The sequence below is a fragment of the Leptonychotes weddellii genome, chromosome 1 (assembly GCF_054177405.1).
Source record: "Leptonychotes weddellii isolate Sample4059 chromosome 1, ASM5417740v2, whole genome shotgun sequence".
NCBI classification, from domain to species: domain Eukaryota; kingdom Metazoa; phylum Chordata; class Mammalia; order Carnivora; family Phocidae; genus Leptonychotes; species Leptonychotes weddellii.
The window spans coordinates 190555444-190573533 of NC_138369.1; the positions used below are offsets into that span (position 1 = coordinate 190555444).

Genomic DNA, 18090 nt, shown 5'->3' on the forward strand with positions numbered 1-18090 from the left:
AGCACATGAGAGGGGGGAGGGTCAGAGGGAGAAGCAGACCCCCTGCTGAGCAGGGAGTCCGATGCGGGACTCGATCCCGGGACTCCAGGATCATGACCTGAGCCGAAGGCAGTCGCTTAACCAACTGAGCCACCCAGGCGCCCCTTTTTTTAAATCTTTTTTTGTATTTATTTGACAGAGAGAGAGACACAGCAAGAGAGGGAACACAAGCAGGGGGAGTGGGAGAGGGAGAAGCAGGCTTCCCGCGGAGCAGGGAGCCCGATGTGGGGCTCGATCCCAGTACCCTGGGATCATGACCGGAGCCGAAGGCAGACACTTAACGACTGAGCCCCCCAGGTGCCCTTGTTTGTGCTGCTTTAAGTTGTTGAATGAAATCGGGGTAAAGGAGCCTGCCGACCCCCCATCACGGGGCATGACCTGGGAGCCCAGTAAAATCTACTTTGCGCCTTCTCACTGCTGAGGAGTGGCGTCATGTGCGGGAGGCTGAGAACCAGGAGGCGGTCTGGGAGCCAGGAAGTGGCTGGCCTCATGGCCTCTGGGGAGAAATCAGGAAGAGCTGTGTTGCCCTCCTCTCGTATCTCGAATATTTAACGAGGTCACTGGACTAAATGCCATTTGATATGGTGGCTTAGGCATTTTCCTCATTTTTAAAGAGTAAAGATCCCTGCCGCTAAAAACTGCCCTCGTAGGAGAAACATTTTAGCAGCTTGTCTGCAACGTATGAAGACGTTTGGCAGAGGCCGAGGGTGCTCTCCTTCTAGCACGCTGTTGGCGCCCCCACGGGTCCCCTCCCCACGAGCGCCTGCCTGTCCCCACCATGGCTGGTTTGTGGATAAGGTCCCCCATTGTCGTAGCTGAAGTATGGTTATCCCTCTGGGTTCTTTTTGGAAAGACAAACTAGTACCAAAGCCGTTATTTGAAATTATAGCCGTAGCTGTTTCTAAAAAGTTAGTGACTTCTAATTAGATGTGTGTGCATGTGTGTGTGTGTGTAAAGAATTAAAATCTCACTGACGTTGACTGCCCGAGGGAAAGTGGGTCTGAATTCATGAAGCTTACGAGTTAGAGATACTAAAAGCTCCCCTGAACACACAATTTGAGAAAGTGATGGGTCAGACCGTTTCTTCTCTGTGGAGCTCTTGAGCGTGAATCAGGTGTCTTCAGCATGGAGTGGAGCATACGGGATTTCCCAAACTGATGTGACTGTGAGACCCTCTTGCAGCAAGTCATTTCTTAGGATTAGTGTCTGAATTGTGGGGTTTTACAGATGCTCAAAATGATTCAAGTATCTATTCTACAGAAAATGGCACCCTTGTTTGCTGGCTTGGGAACCTGAATACCCGTTAAAAGTTGGCTTAGCAAGGACCTTTTAGACATCAGTGTGTTTATGAGGTAGGGAGGGACCCTATAACTTGAAGATTTTTTTAAGAACATTCGAACAGAGCCATCCTGTGGTACTTGTAGTAAAGGTTATCTTATCCTCAGTTTCAAATAAGAAACTAAAATTCAAAATGATCACGTCGCGTGCGGAGGCCAAGGACCTGGGACAAGAATGGTTTCCTGAGCCCTGGGCCCAATATGCTTGCTTCCAGCACCCACTCCTCCTTTTCAGTGGAGAACAACATGGTGGGTGTGGGGACTGGCATGTTGGCTGACTTGACTTTCTCCAGATCATTCTCACTTGACTAAGTGACAAACAGACTGTTTTCATCTTTAAAAATGATATCTCATATTCAAAATTAACCCAGACGTTAAAATGTTTTTACATTTTTATTTCTCCAAAATATAATATGCCCTGGTTTCAAGGAAGGTGAGCTCCCACCTGTCTTCTACTCACACTGCTGTTCCTGCTTATGATCCTGAATAGTTGGCATATGCTCTGTTCCTTGATTTACTAATTGTGCTCAGATCTCTGGCAGGTATTTACTGAGTAGCTACCACATGCCAGGCACTGTTCTAGATCTTTGGTTAGAGTCATTAAGTCTTTGCTGCTTGAAGGAGGAAGATCAAGTCCCATGTGAAACCAGCTGTGGAAACTCCTGCCCCATGTTAACGTGATCTGTGTTTGGATCACAGTTTCCCAGCATAGCATTTTTTATTACTTGAAAATATTAATTGCTTTGCTTTTTATTTTTGAGAAAGGAAACCTATTCCTCCCTCAAGACCAAAAATCTTCTCTCCTTAATCATATTCTTTTTTAAAAAAGATTTTATATGAGAGAGAGCATGAGAGAGAGAAACAAGCAGAGCGGGGGGAGGGTCAGAGGGAAAAGCAGATTCCCCACCGAGCAAGGAGCCCAATGAGGGGCTCCATCCCAGGACCCTGAGATCATGACCTGAGCCGAAGGCAGACGCTTCACTGACTGAGCCACCCAGGTGCCCCCCTTAGTATTATTTTTGGTTGAAGAAATTCATCTTGAAAGATTTCCCGTTCTGGTTTGGAGCAGTTTCTTTCTGGGCCATTCAAAAGGTGGTTATCCTGGCATTTCCTTTCATTGCATAACTGGGTGAATTCTTTCTCTTAAATCCCGTGCCTTTCTCTTTGTTAGCTTCCTTTTTGTTTTGCAGGACTACATCCTCAAGTGATCTTTTCACAAAGGATGAGCAGGAGTCACATTTTCTGAAAACTGGCTTATCTCAAGACTGCTGTAATTTCTGTCTTCATTCTTTGTGTCTCTCTGGTTCTGATAGAGAAGAAACGGGGTTCAGAGAGAGGAGGATTTAATAAAGGACCTAATTACAAAGGTGCAGGCAGAGATTGGGGAAAGTGGCAAGGTGAAAACCGTAAGTCGGCACATTCTTACTGAGAGCATCATTCCTTTCAGCCAGAGCTGTGTGGGGAGGGAAAGGGTCCAGGGAGAAGTCGAAGGATCAGGGAATCCAAGTTTACTTTTCTTGGTCCCAGGATCAAAATTTTGTGAAATTTGTAAAGTGGCCACATTTTGGACTGTGCGGAAGCATCACGTTCTAGGGAAAGTCTGTGGTGCTCCCCTACTCTTGACCCAAAGTTTCTGGCCAGAATGCTCCCATGACCTGGGTGCCGTGGTGGGTCCAGGTGCTGACACGGTGCTTCTGGTAGGCATGCGCAGTATCTCGTGGTCCCATCAGTAGGCCCGTGGCTGTGGGTGTTACAGTGTAGACAGATCAGTGTAACGGGAGGGAGCTGGGAAGACCTAGCACAGGAGAGCCGCGGTTGCCCAATGGGGGTCGCTGTCCTCTGGGCACCATTGCTCCGGGTTGGGTCCCAGACCAGGAGTGCTCTCTGCTCACTCTCCGGTGAGGAAATAGGACCAGCACTCCTCTATGCATATAGGAAAACCGCTCCTGCCGTGGCTCAGGATGAGAACAAGCCGGGTGAGGGGTGGACGCCCAGGGTGAGGGGACAGTTAGAGACCTTCCTCCCCACCCTGTGGCCGTCCTGCCCTGGGCTTGAATCCTCCCCGGGCCCCCATGCCTGCGGGCCCCCAGCCTCCACAGGGCCGTGAGGAGGGGACGGGGGTGGGGGGAACTGGAGGGGGACTGGCCCGGGAGGCGTGGCTGTGGGGTCATCTGGGATTTATATAAGAAAGGGTGCTGCTGTGGGCCTTGGCTGCCATTACAGAGAAACTGGGGCACAAAACAGGTTGGGTGTCAACTGTTGGGAGTTTGGGGAAAGCAGAGGAAAAGAGAAAGCGTGGGAAAGAGGCCATTTTCAGAGAGAGCAAGGGAGGAAGATCCAGGAATTGGGTTTCCACACCTACTTAGAAATGGTGGGAGGGCCGGGAGGGCCCACAGGATGTGACTGCCCATAATATCTCCCCGGACTCCACGCACTTCCCGATCTGTCCTGGAAAACCTGACTTCAGAGTGAGAAGCTCTCCCGGGGGTGCGGCACAGAGGTGAGCGGTGCCTGCTTCGCGCAGGGTCCAGCAGCTGCCATGGAAGCCGAGCCCAGGCCCGCTCCCCAGGGCTCGTGGAGCCTCTTGTGGCCGGCGCGTCCCTGAGAGCACAGTCCCCGTGACTCCGTGGGGGTGGGGCAGCGCGGGGCAGCCTGGGGGCTGGACCGGGTGGTGTGCGAGGCCCCCCAGCACAGACCCTTTCCGCTTTGCCATCTGGGGAACGGTGACAGCAGGGAAGGAAGAAGGGGCAGGGTGTGCCCCGCCCCCCTGCCCTGGTGCTGGCCATGCCCAGGCCCCGCTGCCCGAGGCCATGTGAGCTCGGGCACATTGCTCTGTGCACCTCCTGCGTCGGTGACCGCCGGCGCCCCGGGGTAGCGGGATGCTGGCCTTCATGGAGGACTGTCTTCATTCACCTTCTACTTACTGTGTTTCATAGGTCTGATGGATGTTTTTGGAGACTGTACTATAAACCATATATATCTGAGATGTTCTGAGTTTATGCTTAGACAGGAAGCTCAGATAAGAGTCAGCTGCGGAGTGACAGGTGCCCTTCTCCAAACCGCGCCTGTGTCCCGGATGGGAAGGGACACGTGGGGGCTCTCCCACAGCTCTGAGGGGAGTGGAGGACGGCCATTTGAAACCCACTTCGCTTATCTCATTTTGAATCCCTACCACTCTTTTTTTTTCTTTTTTTAAAGATTTTATTTATTTGACAGAGAGAGCACAAGCGGAGAGAGAGGGAGAAGCAGATTCCCTGCTGAGCAAGGAGCCCGATGTGGGATTCGATCCCAGGACCCTGGGATCCTGACCTGGGCTGAAGACAGCCGCTTAACCGACTGAGCCACCCAGGCGTCCCAAATCCCTACCACTCTTAAATCTAGTTTTTAATCACAATGCCTCTTTCATGGCTAATGTGACATTTTTTATCTTTGTAAATGGCTTTGTTCATCCTTTAAGGTTTGCATTCTTACATAGTAAACACTGTTAAATACCCATGTATTCTGGAGTTTGTACTGAAAAGCTTTCCCAGGACTCTCCCCAGGCACCCCTGCACCACCTGCTAGGGATGGGATGAGGTCACAGAGAAGGGGAGGAGGGGGAGCCCCCCCCCCGGCAGCTCTGGGACACCACACTCTCCCTGGCCCTCGCCAGGTCTGCTGTTCTAGCTGAGCTCCTCTTCCCAAACCCCAAGTCTGCCTCAGGGAACTGAGGGGTCATTTCTGCATCTTGCCTTAGATTTCGGGTCAGTTGGCTGTCCTGTGACCTCAGATCTCTGGTGGGCCAAGAAAAGCTATGAACATGCAGTTTGTCTGGCTTCTTGTTGTCAGGGTGGGAGTGATGAGCTCTCTGCATCCCAGGGAAAACCAGAGCTCCCATATAATTTTTTAAATTGTGGAATATATTGTACTTGTAGGAAAGTGTATTAATAACCAATTTACTGAATAATTCTAGAGCAAACCCTCGTCTGTTTCTCTAAAAGTAGAATGCCATTATTATAATGGGTAGTTCATTGTCACAAAATTACAAGTCAACTTAGCTGTGACTTTTGTATGTGTGTGAGCACATATGTTCATGCATGTGTGTGCATACATGTGCATGTGTGTGCGTACATGTGCACACATGAGAGCACACGTGCATGAGTGAGCATGTGTGTGCGTGCATTATGAGTGTGCATTGTGTGTGCATGTGTATGAGAGCACATGTGCACATGCATGCGTGTGCATGAGTGTGCATGCACGCGTGTATGAGAACATGTGTGTGCATGCATTGAGTGTGCATTGTGTGTGCATGTGTATGAGAGCACGTGTGCACATGCATGCGTGTGCATTCACGCGTGTATGAGAATGTGTGTGCATGCATTATGAGAGTGTGCATTGTGTGTGCTTATGAGAGCACGTGTGCACATGCATGCGTGTGTGCATGCATGTGCATTCACGCGTGTATGAGAACATGTGTGTGCATACATTATGAGTGTGCATTGTGTGTGCGTGTGTATGAGAGCACGTGTGCGCATGCATGCATGTGCATTAGTGTGCATTCATGCGTGTATGAGAACATCTGTGTGCATGCATTGAGTGTGCATATGTATGAGAGCACGTGTGCACATGCATGAGTGTGCATTCATGCGTGTATGAGAACATCTGTGTGCATGCATTATGAGAGTGTGCATGTGTATGAGAGCACGTGTGCACATCCATGCGTGTGCATGAGTGCATTCACGCGTGTATGAGAACATGTGTGTGCATGCATTATGAGAGTGCATCGTGTGTGCGTGTGTATGAGCACATGTGCACATGCATGTGTGCATGAGTGTGCATTCACGCGTGTATGAGATCATGTGTGTGCATGCATTATGAGAGTGTGCATTGTGTGTGTGTGCATATGAGAGCACATGTGCACATGCATGCGTGTGCATGAGTGTGCATTCATGCGTGTATGAGAACGTGTGTGCATGCATTATGAGAGTGTGCATTGTGTGTGCGTATGAGAGCACATGTGCACATGCATGCGTGTGTGCGTGAGTGCATTCACATGTGTATGAGAACATGTGTGTGCATACATGAGAGCGTGCATTGTGTGTGTGCGTATGAGAGCACGTGTGCACATGCATGAGTGTGCATTCATGCGTGTGAGAACATGTGTGTGCATGCATTATGAGAGTGTGCATTGTGTGTGTATGAGAGCGCGTGTGCACATGCATGCATGTGTGCATGAGTGTGCATGCATGCGTGTGTGAAAGCACATGTACATCACATGTGCACATGTGCCTGCGTGTATGAGAGCACTGTGCATACATGTGCACGCGTGTGTGCCTTCGTGAGCGTGTGGTGCACATGCTTATGTGCGTGTACGAGAGCACATGTGTGCACGTGTGTGCCTTTGTGTACGAGCATTGTGCACGAGAGCATGAGAGCGTGTGCGCATGCATGTATGAGAGCATTGTGTGCGCATGTGCACATGTGTGCCTGTGTGTATGAGAGTGTGTACATGTGTGTACATGCGCGTATGAGAGCCTGTGTGTGCATGCATGCATTTTGGGACTCGGTTGCCACAATCTGCCCCCGCTGGAGAGCATTCTTCTGCTCTGGCACCACCAGCTGCCTTGGTGTGAGGAGCGCCTGCTGCGTCCTGCAGGCCCAGGGACTTGTCACAGATCTAGTGTGTAGTCACCAGGCTGTGGGAGCTTCTCACATCCCTCCCACCACGAACATCACTGCTGCAGCCAGTAAAACCATTTGAACCACCTCAGAGGGACCAACGACGCTGGAGCTTGCAGAGCTGGGGTAGGTGGGGTGCGGTGGGGGCCCGGAGGTCCTTCAGCAGCTGCCCACCCCCCCCTCCCCTGCTGTGCACGCTCAGCTCTGGCCTCCCCCACCTGCCAGGCTTCCACAGACGTGACGGTGGGAACAGGCCCGGCAGCCACCACCGGGGGGTGACAGCCCTACTGTCCTTGTCCTTGGTCCGCGGTTCCCATTCCCTTCTCAGATGGCACCTGCTGGGATGAGTGTTACCACCACCAGGGGGGTGGCCTGGGGCGGGGGCCGCTTTGATCCATGTGGCTCTTCTGGAAGCCTCTTGCCTGGAGGGTCTCCAGTGAGTCCAGCGACATTGGCGGCTCCCTTTTCTCTGAGCCCCAAGCCACTTCTCCCACGAGCTTTGTGCACCTGCTCCCCAGAGACCGCGGCCTGTCTGTGTCGGGCCAGAGTTTGAGGCTCTCAGAGGAGACTCTTGGGTGGACGCGCTCCCAGAGGCTCTGGTCCCATTGTGCTTCCAGGAACCTTTTCATGGGCGTGGCGTGATGGGGTGTGAGAGGTTCAAGATGAAGAAGCCGTGCTGCTGGTCACAAATGTACGTACAGGTAGCACGTGTTGTCCGTGTGGCAAACCGGGACGGAGCACCGACGTGGTCTATGCAGACCTGCGCGAGTAATAGTAACAGAAATGGCGGTGGGGAGCCAGGAGTTAAATCCTGCCACTCCGTCCTCTCTGCCTCTCGCAGACGGGAGCTGCCTGCATGGTCTCCGGCCTCAGAGGACCAGGGGCTTCCTCCTGTCCACACTGTGGGTCTTCTGGATCCCAGGAAGGCTGGGCCACCCTTCCTCGCTGAAGAGGGCCAAGGGCAAAGGGCGTTGCCAGAGGGATCTGTCTCATCCTAGGAGAGCAGATGCCTTCCTGGAAGTCCCTGCGGACTTCTTCCCTGTGTCCCACTGCCTGGAACGGGGTCCCACGTACATCCCAGACCAGCAGTTCCAAGAGGGGGTGGGGTTCCTTTAGGGCTTAGATCTGGGGCTGGGGTGCCCTCTTGGGGTTCGATTCCCACCTGGCGTCGTGTGGTGGGGGAGCCCACAGAGGCTGCGTGGTACTCGTGGGGCCTGAGGGGAGGTTTTCGTATGTCATTTAATTGGATCTTTTTTACCCATTGGTTGAGAAAATATGTGATGCTAGGATTCTCATGAGCCTGGTAATGGCGTTAAGTCCATTTTGGGTTCTGTTCATTGTAACAGCATTAAACGCAATAGAAAGACAAGTGTGCCCAAGTGCAGACACGACGGGAAGTGAGTGCATGTGTAAGGCAGGTTGTCCAGCACGCGGGTGTGGGTGGTGGTTGTGGGGTGTGCGGGCGCCAGCCCTGCTTGCCTTCGCGGGTCTGCTTGTCGGCTCGGAGGCCCAGGCCTCACCCTGCATTATCGAGGCTCTGTAGCAGCTGGGATATCTTGTAGGCTACTACTCCCTGGCTCTTTCTCACGGTTTCTCGGCTTCTCTGTCCTGTTTGCTTTTCCATATGAGCTGTAGGATCTGCCTATCTGGTTCCAGGGCAGGGTGGGGACCTGTTGGTGTTTTAATTGGGATTCAGTTGCATTTATAAAGGATCTTAGAAAGACTGGTCCGTGTGTCATTCCTGTATCATGTATCACTATCTAACAAACCACCCTAGATGCAGGGCTCAGAGCTGCCACGACCTTACTGGCTCACGGATTCCATGGCTCAGCAATCTGGGCTGGGCCCCGTGGGGAGGTCCCGCTGCTGGTCTCCGCCGGGGTCATTCGAGTGGCTACAGTCGGCCAGTCTGCGCCTGGGGCTATGAATCCACCGCCGTGGGGCCCACCTTCCACCCTCACTTAGCGGGGAGGCTGCGAGGCCTCTGTCTGTGGGGGGAGCCCTGAAGCCAGCCTGGGTTGCTCCAGGGTCTCAGATGACCCCCTGGGGCCAGGGTCCTGGAACCACTAAGTCAGAAATAACTACACCTCTCTGTTGTCGTGGTGCCCTCAGTGACTTCAGTTAGAGCTCGTTATCGGATGTTCCGAGAACGTGGATGGATCTCTGTCCTTTGTGTTTCCTCTCTCCACCACTCTACACCTGTCCCTGGTCGTGGTAGTGCTTCGGTTACAGCGGCTTCTCTTGGGTTTATAGGATACAGACCTGTCATCTGCAAATAGTGATGATTTTACTCCTCCTCTTAGATTTTTAGACTTCTTGGTGGTTCCAAATGCTGAGGTTGGACTGGCAACAGATGATTATTAGCAAAGTAATATGTCCTGTTTTTCGGCCGATAGAAGGACGAGGTGGTCCCTGTAAATGAATTTACCCGGGGACTAAAGGTAGCCCCTTAAGGCCTCAAAAAGAGGACTGGGTTTGTCTAATCTGAAATTTTAGCTGGACTCGTGAAAATACCCTTGCTGCTTCCTGGCCTCGTTCAGTAACCCGCTGAAGGGATACAGCCCTTTCTCTCGGCACCGGGGCGAGCTCAGCGTGGGCAGGAGTGGCGGCATTGTGTTCTCACTCGTGATGTCACGAGGTGCCGCAGGGTGTGCTCCCCGCTCCTGGCGCCGGGCACCCTCTGAGGCGGTGCCTCCCAGGCCGCGGGCTGGCTCTGCCCCGCGTGTCGCTGTCAGCAGGATGTCTGCCGCCAGCGGCCCTGGGCTCCCGGCTCACATCAGATCGGCCGTGGGCCGGGGCACCTCCCAGACACGCTCGTCCAGGCCGCGTCTACGGCAAGAGCCAGGAGGAGCCGGTCAAGCAGCTAGAGTCCTACCGTGAGTGAGGTGTGTGTGCTCAGCCAGCATGAGGCTTGGTCCTGGTTCTGCGTCACGTTGCCACCTGCATTATGTTAGGTAGTTGAGGAATACTTGGGAGAGGCCATGCTCTCTCTCTCTCCTCTCCTCTTTGTTTTCAGCAGTCCGTCCTGTTCAGAGAGCGTGTCCTCCGGAGCTGCCTGACTCGGAGAACTCTCCACACGCAGACTGAACACCGGGCCTCACGCCTGGTAAAGCCCAGCCTTCCTGTTTGCCTGGGAGCAGGCCGGGGCCGCTCTGCGCGCTGCACAGGGGTGCTCGCCTGTGGGGTGGGAGAGCAGACGGGCAAGGAGGAAGGGAGGGAGCTGGCGGCCGCCTCTTAGTTCTGCTTCACGATGCGCTCTGAGTGCGGAAGACCGAAATCCACCTGGAACGCAGCGGTTCTTAGCCCGTAATTCAGACCACGCATCAAACGTCAAAAGCGATGCATCTCTGGCATATTTAATGTCTTCTGCCATCGCCAGCCCCCGTCTGCCTGAGGTTACACCCACCCTCAGACAGGCCAGCTGAGGCCGCTGGGCTCTGAGCGCGGCGGGACGGGGCGGCGGGCAGAGTGGCCGACCGCGGCGGCACCTCCTCCCGGGCTCCCAGGGGCCGGGACTGCGGGTCACGAGCGCAGCTCCACGCTGGAGGCACGGCCGCGGGGCCGCTTGATGCCGTCGCAGGGTCCCATGCTGCTTCCCCGCCGTGACGTGGACACCGTGTGGGGGAGGTGCAGAGGCGTGAAAGGCGCTGAGTCCACGCATAAACGAAATGGCAGCCCGTCCGCACACGGTCACCGGCCACCACTGAGGGTGTAGAGGATGGTGGACCTCGGTTTCTGTTCCCATGCAAAGGCTTTTGTTGGAAATATGGGGGTTTCCACCAAGGTGGAGGGTGGGGGGTTGCCTGGGAGGATATCTGAATGTCAGACCACCGGACCGGCTAGTTCATGACGAAGAGGGACAATAGGGCCAGTGCTGGGGAGAGAGGGTCTGCGGGCGTCTGTGACGGGTCTGCCCTTGAGCTTACAGCAGGACGTGGGAGTGGGCCTGCACGCTTCTCGAATTACGGGACTGGGAACGAGGTCTGAATATTTGTAAGAGGTGGATCACTGCGCTGGGGCAGCCGGGTCATAGCGCCAAGGGCCAGGCGGACATTTATTCCCACAGCTTGGAGGCTGACGTCGGAGATCAAGGGCTTGGCAGGGTTGGCTCCTGCGGAGGGCTGTGGGGGAAGAACCTGTTTGCAGATGACGTGTCCGCCTGTGTCTTCACATGGCCTGCCTCTGAGGGAGGCTGTGTCCTAACCTCTCTCCTGGGGACACGGGCGGATTGCGTTACGGCCCACCCCGATGACCTCATCTAATGCCATCACCTCTTTAAGGACCTGGTCTCCACATACAGCCGCATTCTCAGGTGCTGGCGGTTAAGACCCCGCCATAGCTTTTGGGGGACTCCGTTCAGCCATAACGAGAGGTGCCCCCCTGGGGTCTGAGAGTGGTCAGGCCCTGCTCAGGACGGTGCTGAGCTGCGCCACGGTGCTTCTTCACTTCCCCTCATGGCCCTGAGCCACAGACAGCTCGGCGGCGGGAACCGTGGGCTCGGAATCAGCAGCGGAAGCCCTGGGAGGGACAGGGTGTCAGAACCACTGAGGGTCCCGCTTCTTGGGGGGCTGGAGGCCCGGGGCCGACGTCCCTGCGGTGGCCGGTGGCGCCAAAGCTCCCACGTGAGGCCGCCTTGCTGCTCTGTGAACAACTTCGGCTCAGCCTCGCCAAGCCGCCTGGCCCTCTGCCCCTGTCGATTGGCCAGCAGTCAGTTCTGGGCCTTCTAGCCTGGGGGGCTGGCTCCACACTGTACCCCCACTTTGAGGAGCCTGAGCATGCAGCTCGTCTCCTGACCCCTGCAGCTCGCCTAGGGGTGCAAACTCAGGAGGCAGCCATCTCACCGTCAGGATCAAGTTGTGCAGATGCAGGATTCTGGAACAACCTAGACCTACTATCTAATGAAGGGACTTAGAGACAGGCCAGGCTTCCTTGCTGCCTCGGCGACAGCATCCGAGCATTAGCGTGAAGGTGCCGTGGGAGGGGGACGGGCTGGCTGTTCTGCCTCCAGGCTCCTCGTAAGCAGTTGGCGTCTTCGGAGGCCTGGGCGCTGAGGGCTCATCCCGGTGTCCTTTAGGCAGGGTGAAGGGCTGCATGCTGGGCCTTCTCCTCTCCATGTATCGGGCGCTCACGTCGGGGAGCAGCGTTGTGGCCAAGGGCTGGGCTCTGGCTTCCCTGTCCTGAGTGGCAGGTCTTGAAGCCGCTGGGCCTCAGTTTCTTCATCTGTAACATGGAGGTCTAGACTCTAAGAACCCACCTTATGGGATTTATTATCACTTCATAGTCATCAGGAACCTGCAAACGAAGATCACTGTGTGATACCGTGACACCCCGGATTGGGCTCAGGGGACTCTGACCTACGGAAGTGTGGTATGCTGTTGGGAAACGGATACGAGTGAAACCCGCGTGGGCACAGTGTAGCGTTGTCTGTAGGAGCTCGGACGAGCACGCCCCAGTGCTGCGGGTTCTAATCCTGGGGCGTCACCCAGAGTTCCCGATGCCCCGAGCACGGTCGGTCATAAGCAGAGGTGATGCGCAGACGGAGATGATCAAGATGGAGCGTCACCAAGTACTTCGCTTGCAGGGGGAGCTGCTTAGCTTGCAGCCCTACAGCAGAAACGCAAGCTTGGGTATTTGTTCGGATTTCTGTTAGAGAATCTTAGACCCTGAAGCATCATCTGCTACATTACAATAAGGTCCTGCAGAGGACCTCAAGGGGAAGTGCAATGAAATGCATTTCCTGACTTTACGGAAGAGCTCGGTGCTGTGTGTTTTGAACACGGACGGTGGTGGTGGTGGCTGGCGGGCGCCGCGAGCATCAGACCCCATGGGCTGCATTTGCAAGAATGGAGTTCTATTTAAAAAGGAAAACTTGACAGAGTGCTGGACTGTGTGCAAACGTGCAGAGCCTGACTTACACTTGTCTGGCCAGAGTTAAGCCGTTTTTAGGCGCTCTCGGCAGCCTGAGTTGCGCCTCCCCCACCGCACTCCTGCTGTGTCCATCGAGGCCAGGGAGAGGCTGGGGACGTGCGGGCCGAGCGGGGCAGCATCCAAGCAGACGGTCAGCACTGGGTGCTCTCGTGGGGTGGGCATGTGGCAGGACCCCTGAACCGCTGCGGCTGATGTTCCTTAGTATGGAGTCTGGCCCACAGGGAGTGATGGAGTCATGCATTTGGACCCCACTTCTGGGGCGTCCAAGCCAGAGACTGACAGCCCAGGCAGGTGGCCAGCAGCAGGTCAGAACACGCCAGCCTCAGGAGAGCCCAGGGCCACGCTCACCCTCGGGTCCCGGGAGCCCAGCAGACAGCGGTGGGACCGACCTGGGGTGACCGTGGAAGGACAAGGGCAGGTCGTAAACGTGAGTCATAAAGACGCTAGCTGTCGGAATGAAGCTCCAGGCCACATCCGTCAGCCCTCGTCAGGGTCCCTGCCGAGCCCCGGGGTCTGGGGCAGGGGGCCAGCTGGACCCCGGACACCAGCGTTGCAGACAGGGGTGTGGTGGTGGTGAGGCCCTGAGAAACGCGTGTCTAAGGGTCGGTGCAGCTCTGCAGGGAATCCTGGGGATGGACTTTTACATCAGAGACTCAGGCAGCCCAGGGACCGGCTACTTCATAACCTCGGGGTTGAAATAGATTGCCGAGTGAGAGACTGCGTTCGCACAGACTTGTGCTCGAGCATGCATGGTCGCCAGGCGCCATGGGCAGGTGAGTCGGCAGACCGGGACCTCCGCGCCGTGGAAGGTCGATGTGCCTTCAGGCTGAATGGTGGTGTGTACGTTGTGCTGAGCCACAAGGCAGCTGCCGGGTGTTTCTACTCACGTGAGCCTAGAGAAAAGGAAGCCGGATCCACAGTGCCAGAGGCTGGTGGCGTTGCCAGGGCCTGGGCGCTGCCTGGGCAGGGACGAAGGGAAGCGCCCTGATGTGACCACGGCCCCCATGGCCGTGGCTTTCCAAGTGCCCTCACCCTGCGCACCAGTGAGCACATCTGAGCTGTGCTGAGCTGCACCTTGATGGACATGTACCTCGTGCCCCGGTGATGGAATCAGCAGGTCAGCCATGGAACCTGGGAATCTGCTTTTAAAAGCATCACGGCTGATACGGCAATCTATGTGCTGGCTTCTGGGGACCCTGGTTATTCTGGTGGGAGTGCGGGTAGAGAGCCTGCCGGTTAGGTGCTAGAGGATGGGCATTGGTGCCGGGTCCAGACAAAGCCATTAGCTCTAGTACACGGAAGGAGTACGTCATCAGGCCTGGCCTGGCTGGCATGTTCGGGACTCTGCCTTCCAGAAGCGTCCCCTGCCCGTTGGAAGTGTGTGGACGCAATCTCACTGCCTACGTTGGAATCTGGTGCTACTGCTTCTCACGGCTGGACCCCGAACAAGTCAGCTGTCTGTGCTGCTGTTTGCTTGGAGGGGAGGGTTTGCAGCGTCCCCAACAATGTAATAGGAAGTGTCTTGCTGTCCCCGTGTGTTTTCTGTTCTTTAGGTTCAGAGGATCAGTTACAGTAACTGCGGAGTAACCAGTTAGTAACAAACCATCCCAGCACTGGTCTGAGACAGACACTGCCCTTAGTTGCCCTCCCTGTCCCTTCAGCCACAGCGGGCTGGTGGCTCGGGGCTGCAGAGGGGCTGTGGCATCCAAAGGCCTGACTGGGCCTGGACGGCCAGCTTTCGCTGCCAGTGTCCTCCTGACACGGCAACTGGCTCCCCCTGAGCCGACCACGTGAGGACCAGGGGCCGGGCAAAAGTTGTGCTTTTGCGACTCAGCCTCAGAAATCACAGCGGCCTGTTTCCAGCACAGTCGGTTTGGTCTCGGGGGGCAGCCGGCCCCCTGGTGCCCCCAGGTGTGCTCAGCTTGTAGAGTGAAGCAGGACCTGCCCCGGAGAGTCGGGGAGCCTGTCTCAGAGCCAGCTCCGCGCCCCATCCCCAGAGAGCATGCGGGCCCCTCTCCTGCGGACCACGGGCAGCCCTTAGTTTGGATCACAGCTTCCTGCTTGGTTCTCTGCCACGAGGGGGGGGTTACAGGGCAGCTCACGGGACAAGCGCAGCCAAGAAGTGTGAGCTTTGGGCTTCACTGTTGGAAGTAAGAGATGCACGTGGAAAGGGGAGAAAGACTGGTTAGGCCCCTGGGTGAGTCACCGTGCTGGGCCAGAGCCCAGAGAGAGGCTCTTAGCTTCCAAGTGCACCAAGTGTGGGAATTAAATCGTTGAGATAGTATGGATCTGTTCTATAGAGATTTCATGTGCAGTTTGATCTTTTAAATGATGCTAAAAAACGTCTAAAATAAAAACTATCTGTAATGCTTTTTCCTAGAGGTAATCAATCACTAGTAATATTTGGGGGCATTCGTTTAGGTTTTTTTCTTCCTTTCTTGTGTGCATGTGGTGTGTGTGCGTGGTGTGTGTGAGAGTGTGTAGTGTGTGGGGGGCGGTGTGCGTGACATATGAGTGGCTTATGTCCCTTCCAGAAGGAAAGGCCGCAGAGAGTGGCGTGAGTGAGCCGCTGGCTGGCGGGCTCTGCTGCGCGCCCCGTGGGTCGTCCTCCGCATGCCGCGGCCGGGGTCCCGGGCGCCCGTCCTCACTGCTGTCCCTGTCCTTTCCAGGACGGCTCTTCTCAGTGAAGGACCTTGCACCCGCTACTGAGTAGCGACCATGGGCCTGCTCGCCTACCTGAAGACCCAGTTCATGGTGCACCTGCTCATCGGGTTCGTCTTCGTGGTGAGCGGGCTGGTCATCAACTTCGTCCAGCTCTGCACGCTAGTCCTCTGGCCGGTGAACAAGCAGCTTTACCGCCGGCTCAACTGCCGCCTCGCCTACTCACTGTGGAGCCGTGAGTGTTGCCCGCGCTGCGCGTGCGGGGAGGTGGGGGCTGGGCAGCAGGGGGGAAAGGACGTCCTTTGTGCCAGACGAACCCGAACCCCGAACAGACCGGCCTGCACTCCCTGCCGGGCGGGGGCCCCTGGGGTGGGGAATGCTCCCGATGACGTGTGCGGCAGGTGGGGCCCGGCTGGCGGTCCCCAAGCGGGAACGGAGGGGCTGCTCAGGGGTGGCCGGCAGACGCGCGGAGGATGCTCAGCCTCTCCACGGGGTTGAGCCGAATGACATCCCGACAGCCGACCGCTTGGACCCACCGAGGACGCAGTTTTGTATGGTTAACGTGGTCTTGGATATTTGAGGACAGATATGAACTCGGTTTGCCAGCCGGGCAGCGGGGCGCCGCGAGCCAACCGCGGGTGGCCTGTCCGCTCTCTGGTGCGTGCGAGCACCTGTCTGTCAAGGACAAGGACCCTTGCCCGCTTTGATCTCACATACGCGTGTAGACGTGTGTGTCTGTGGCCGACGTGCACCTGCGTGTGCGTGTGCGTGTAAAATCAGTCCCCACCTGCCGGGGGACGGAGACGCCAGCGCCCCACAGCAAAGCTCACGGTTGCCGGGGCTGGACCGTTGTCCCACAAGATACGAACGTGCCTGAGTGCTCACTACAGAAGTGCCGTCCGTACAGACCTTCTCCTTTTACCACTTGGACATCAGCACAAACCGGCAGCCGCCATAGTGCCCCCTTCGCGGGGCGCGAGGACGGTGAGTGCGCCGCGGAACCCCGCAGCCCCGACCAGCGAGGGCGTCTCCCTACTGACGCAGAGCCGTCTGCAGAATACATTTCTAAGCGAAAGGGGAGGGCGCACAACGAGGTTCAGGGCACACTGCTGTTTCTTTGAGGACGGCGTGTGCTGGTCGTGCCTGGAGGGTCCCCCGGGTCACCAGGAAACCGAATACCCAGGGACTGGAGGAACGAGGGGCTTCCACTTTGTGCATTGTTATGTTTTACTTATTTACTGCTTGTTTGGTTTTTGTTTTTTTCCTTTTTCTTTCTACTATTTACATTTATTTACGTATATGTCTGACTTTGCGCTGTTTACGTTTTTGAGCTTAAGACCATGTTTCTTTTATAGTAAAGAGAAAACAATACCCATTTTATGTCCCCTGGGAAACGGTGAGTCTCCGTTAGCCTCCCAGCTCGGGAGCAGAGGCGGGAAGACCTCCAAGGAGGCTCGGAGGCCCGCGACTTCCCGCGGCCTCGGCCGAGACCGGCGAGCTGGCCCATAGCTTTAGCTTGCCTCACATGCTCAACAGCTTCAGTTCCCAGGGTTTGGTTTCTCTTTCAGATAAAAGATTTTTGTGGGGGTGGGGGAGGGAGAATTAAAAATCCTGTCGTGTGAAACATACAATGAGCTGCTCGTGAGTATAATTGGGTAAGAGAAATACACACCAAAAGGGCAAATACTGATTAATAAAAACTAAATTGTGGCTCCACCTGCAGCAGGATTGTAAGGTTAAAACATTCCCAAACAGCTCAGTCCTGGATGAGGCTGGCTTGTTAGCACGTGGCTGGGGGCACAGTACGTAAAGGGAACCTCTTAGTGCTGCCCCATCCCCTCAGCAGAGAGCGGGGGGCTGGCACCGAACCTCGAGCTTGCCTTCCAGCGGCCCCAGATGGACCAGCTGCAGGGGGGACCGGATTTAACTGGACCCGGAGCCGTGGCTGGGTTGGAGCAGGTTAGCAGTGCCCCTTGGGATCAGCTTGTCTGGGGGAAATACCTCCCACTTTAGGCTCGAAGAATCTCACAGATCAAGACAAAGCAAATATGAACTCATAGTCGGAGGACAAGAAACATCCGGCAGATTTAGACAAAACACTAGCAAACGGTGACAAAAGAATCAGATAGAACGCCCATAAATAAAAATTGTAATTGTAGAGTATTGTTAGAGTGAACTGTCAGCTCGTGCTGGTGAATGTGACGTCACGTTGGACCCAGCTCACGGGAGACCAGGCACAGTGACGCGAGTGTGCGGCAGAGACCCGGGAGGAGAGGGTGACACGGGCTGAAAGGAGGACGGGGAGAGAGGCCGGATCTGTGGAGGGGGCGCGGCAGGCGGTGCTGGGACAGGATCCTCCTGGGTGGATGAAGACGTGGTGCTGTGACTCCTTGAGGACAGCGTGTTCCCAGCAGGGAAAATAAACCGACACGCATGCTCAGACACGCCCCAGGGAGGTCACACACGG

At 55.6% G+C, this 18090-nt stretch overlaps 1 protein-coding gene across 2 annotated transcripts in view; it reads left to right on the forward strand.

Moving 5' to 3' along the window:
- Positions 1 to 18090, forward strand: part of AGPAT3 (1-acylglycerol-3-phosphate O-acyltransferase 3) — an 89559-nt gene that overhangs the window by 52295 nt on the left and 19174 nt on the right. Inside the window, exon 2 of one of the 2 annotated variants that reach the window (XM_081800707.1) lies at positions 15632 to 15858. In XM_081800707.1, the coding sequence (XP_081656833.1) occupies positions 15681 to 15858 (178 nt within the window). In that variant the 5' untranslated portion in view covers positions 15632 to 15680. Of the gene's footprint in view, positions 1 to 15631; positions 15859 to 15986; positions 16608 to 18090 lie in introns of those variants that run through there. The other variant, XM_081800722.1, reaches the window with a different exon arrangement.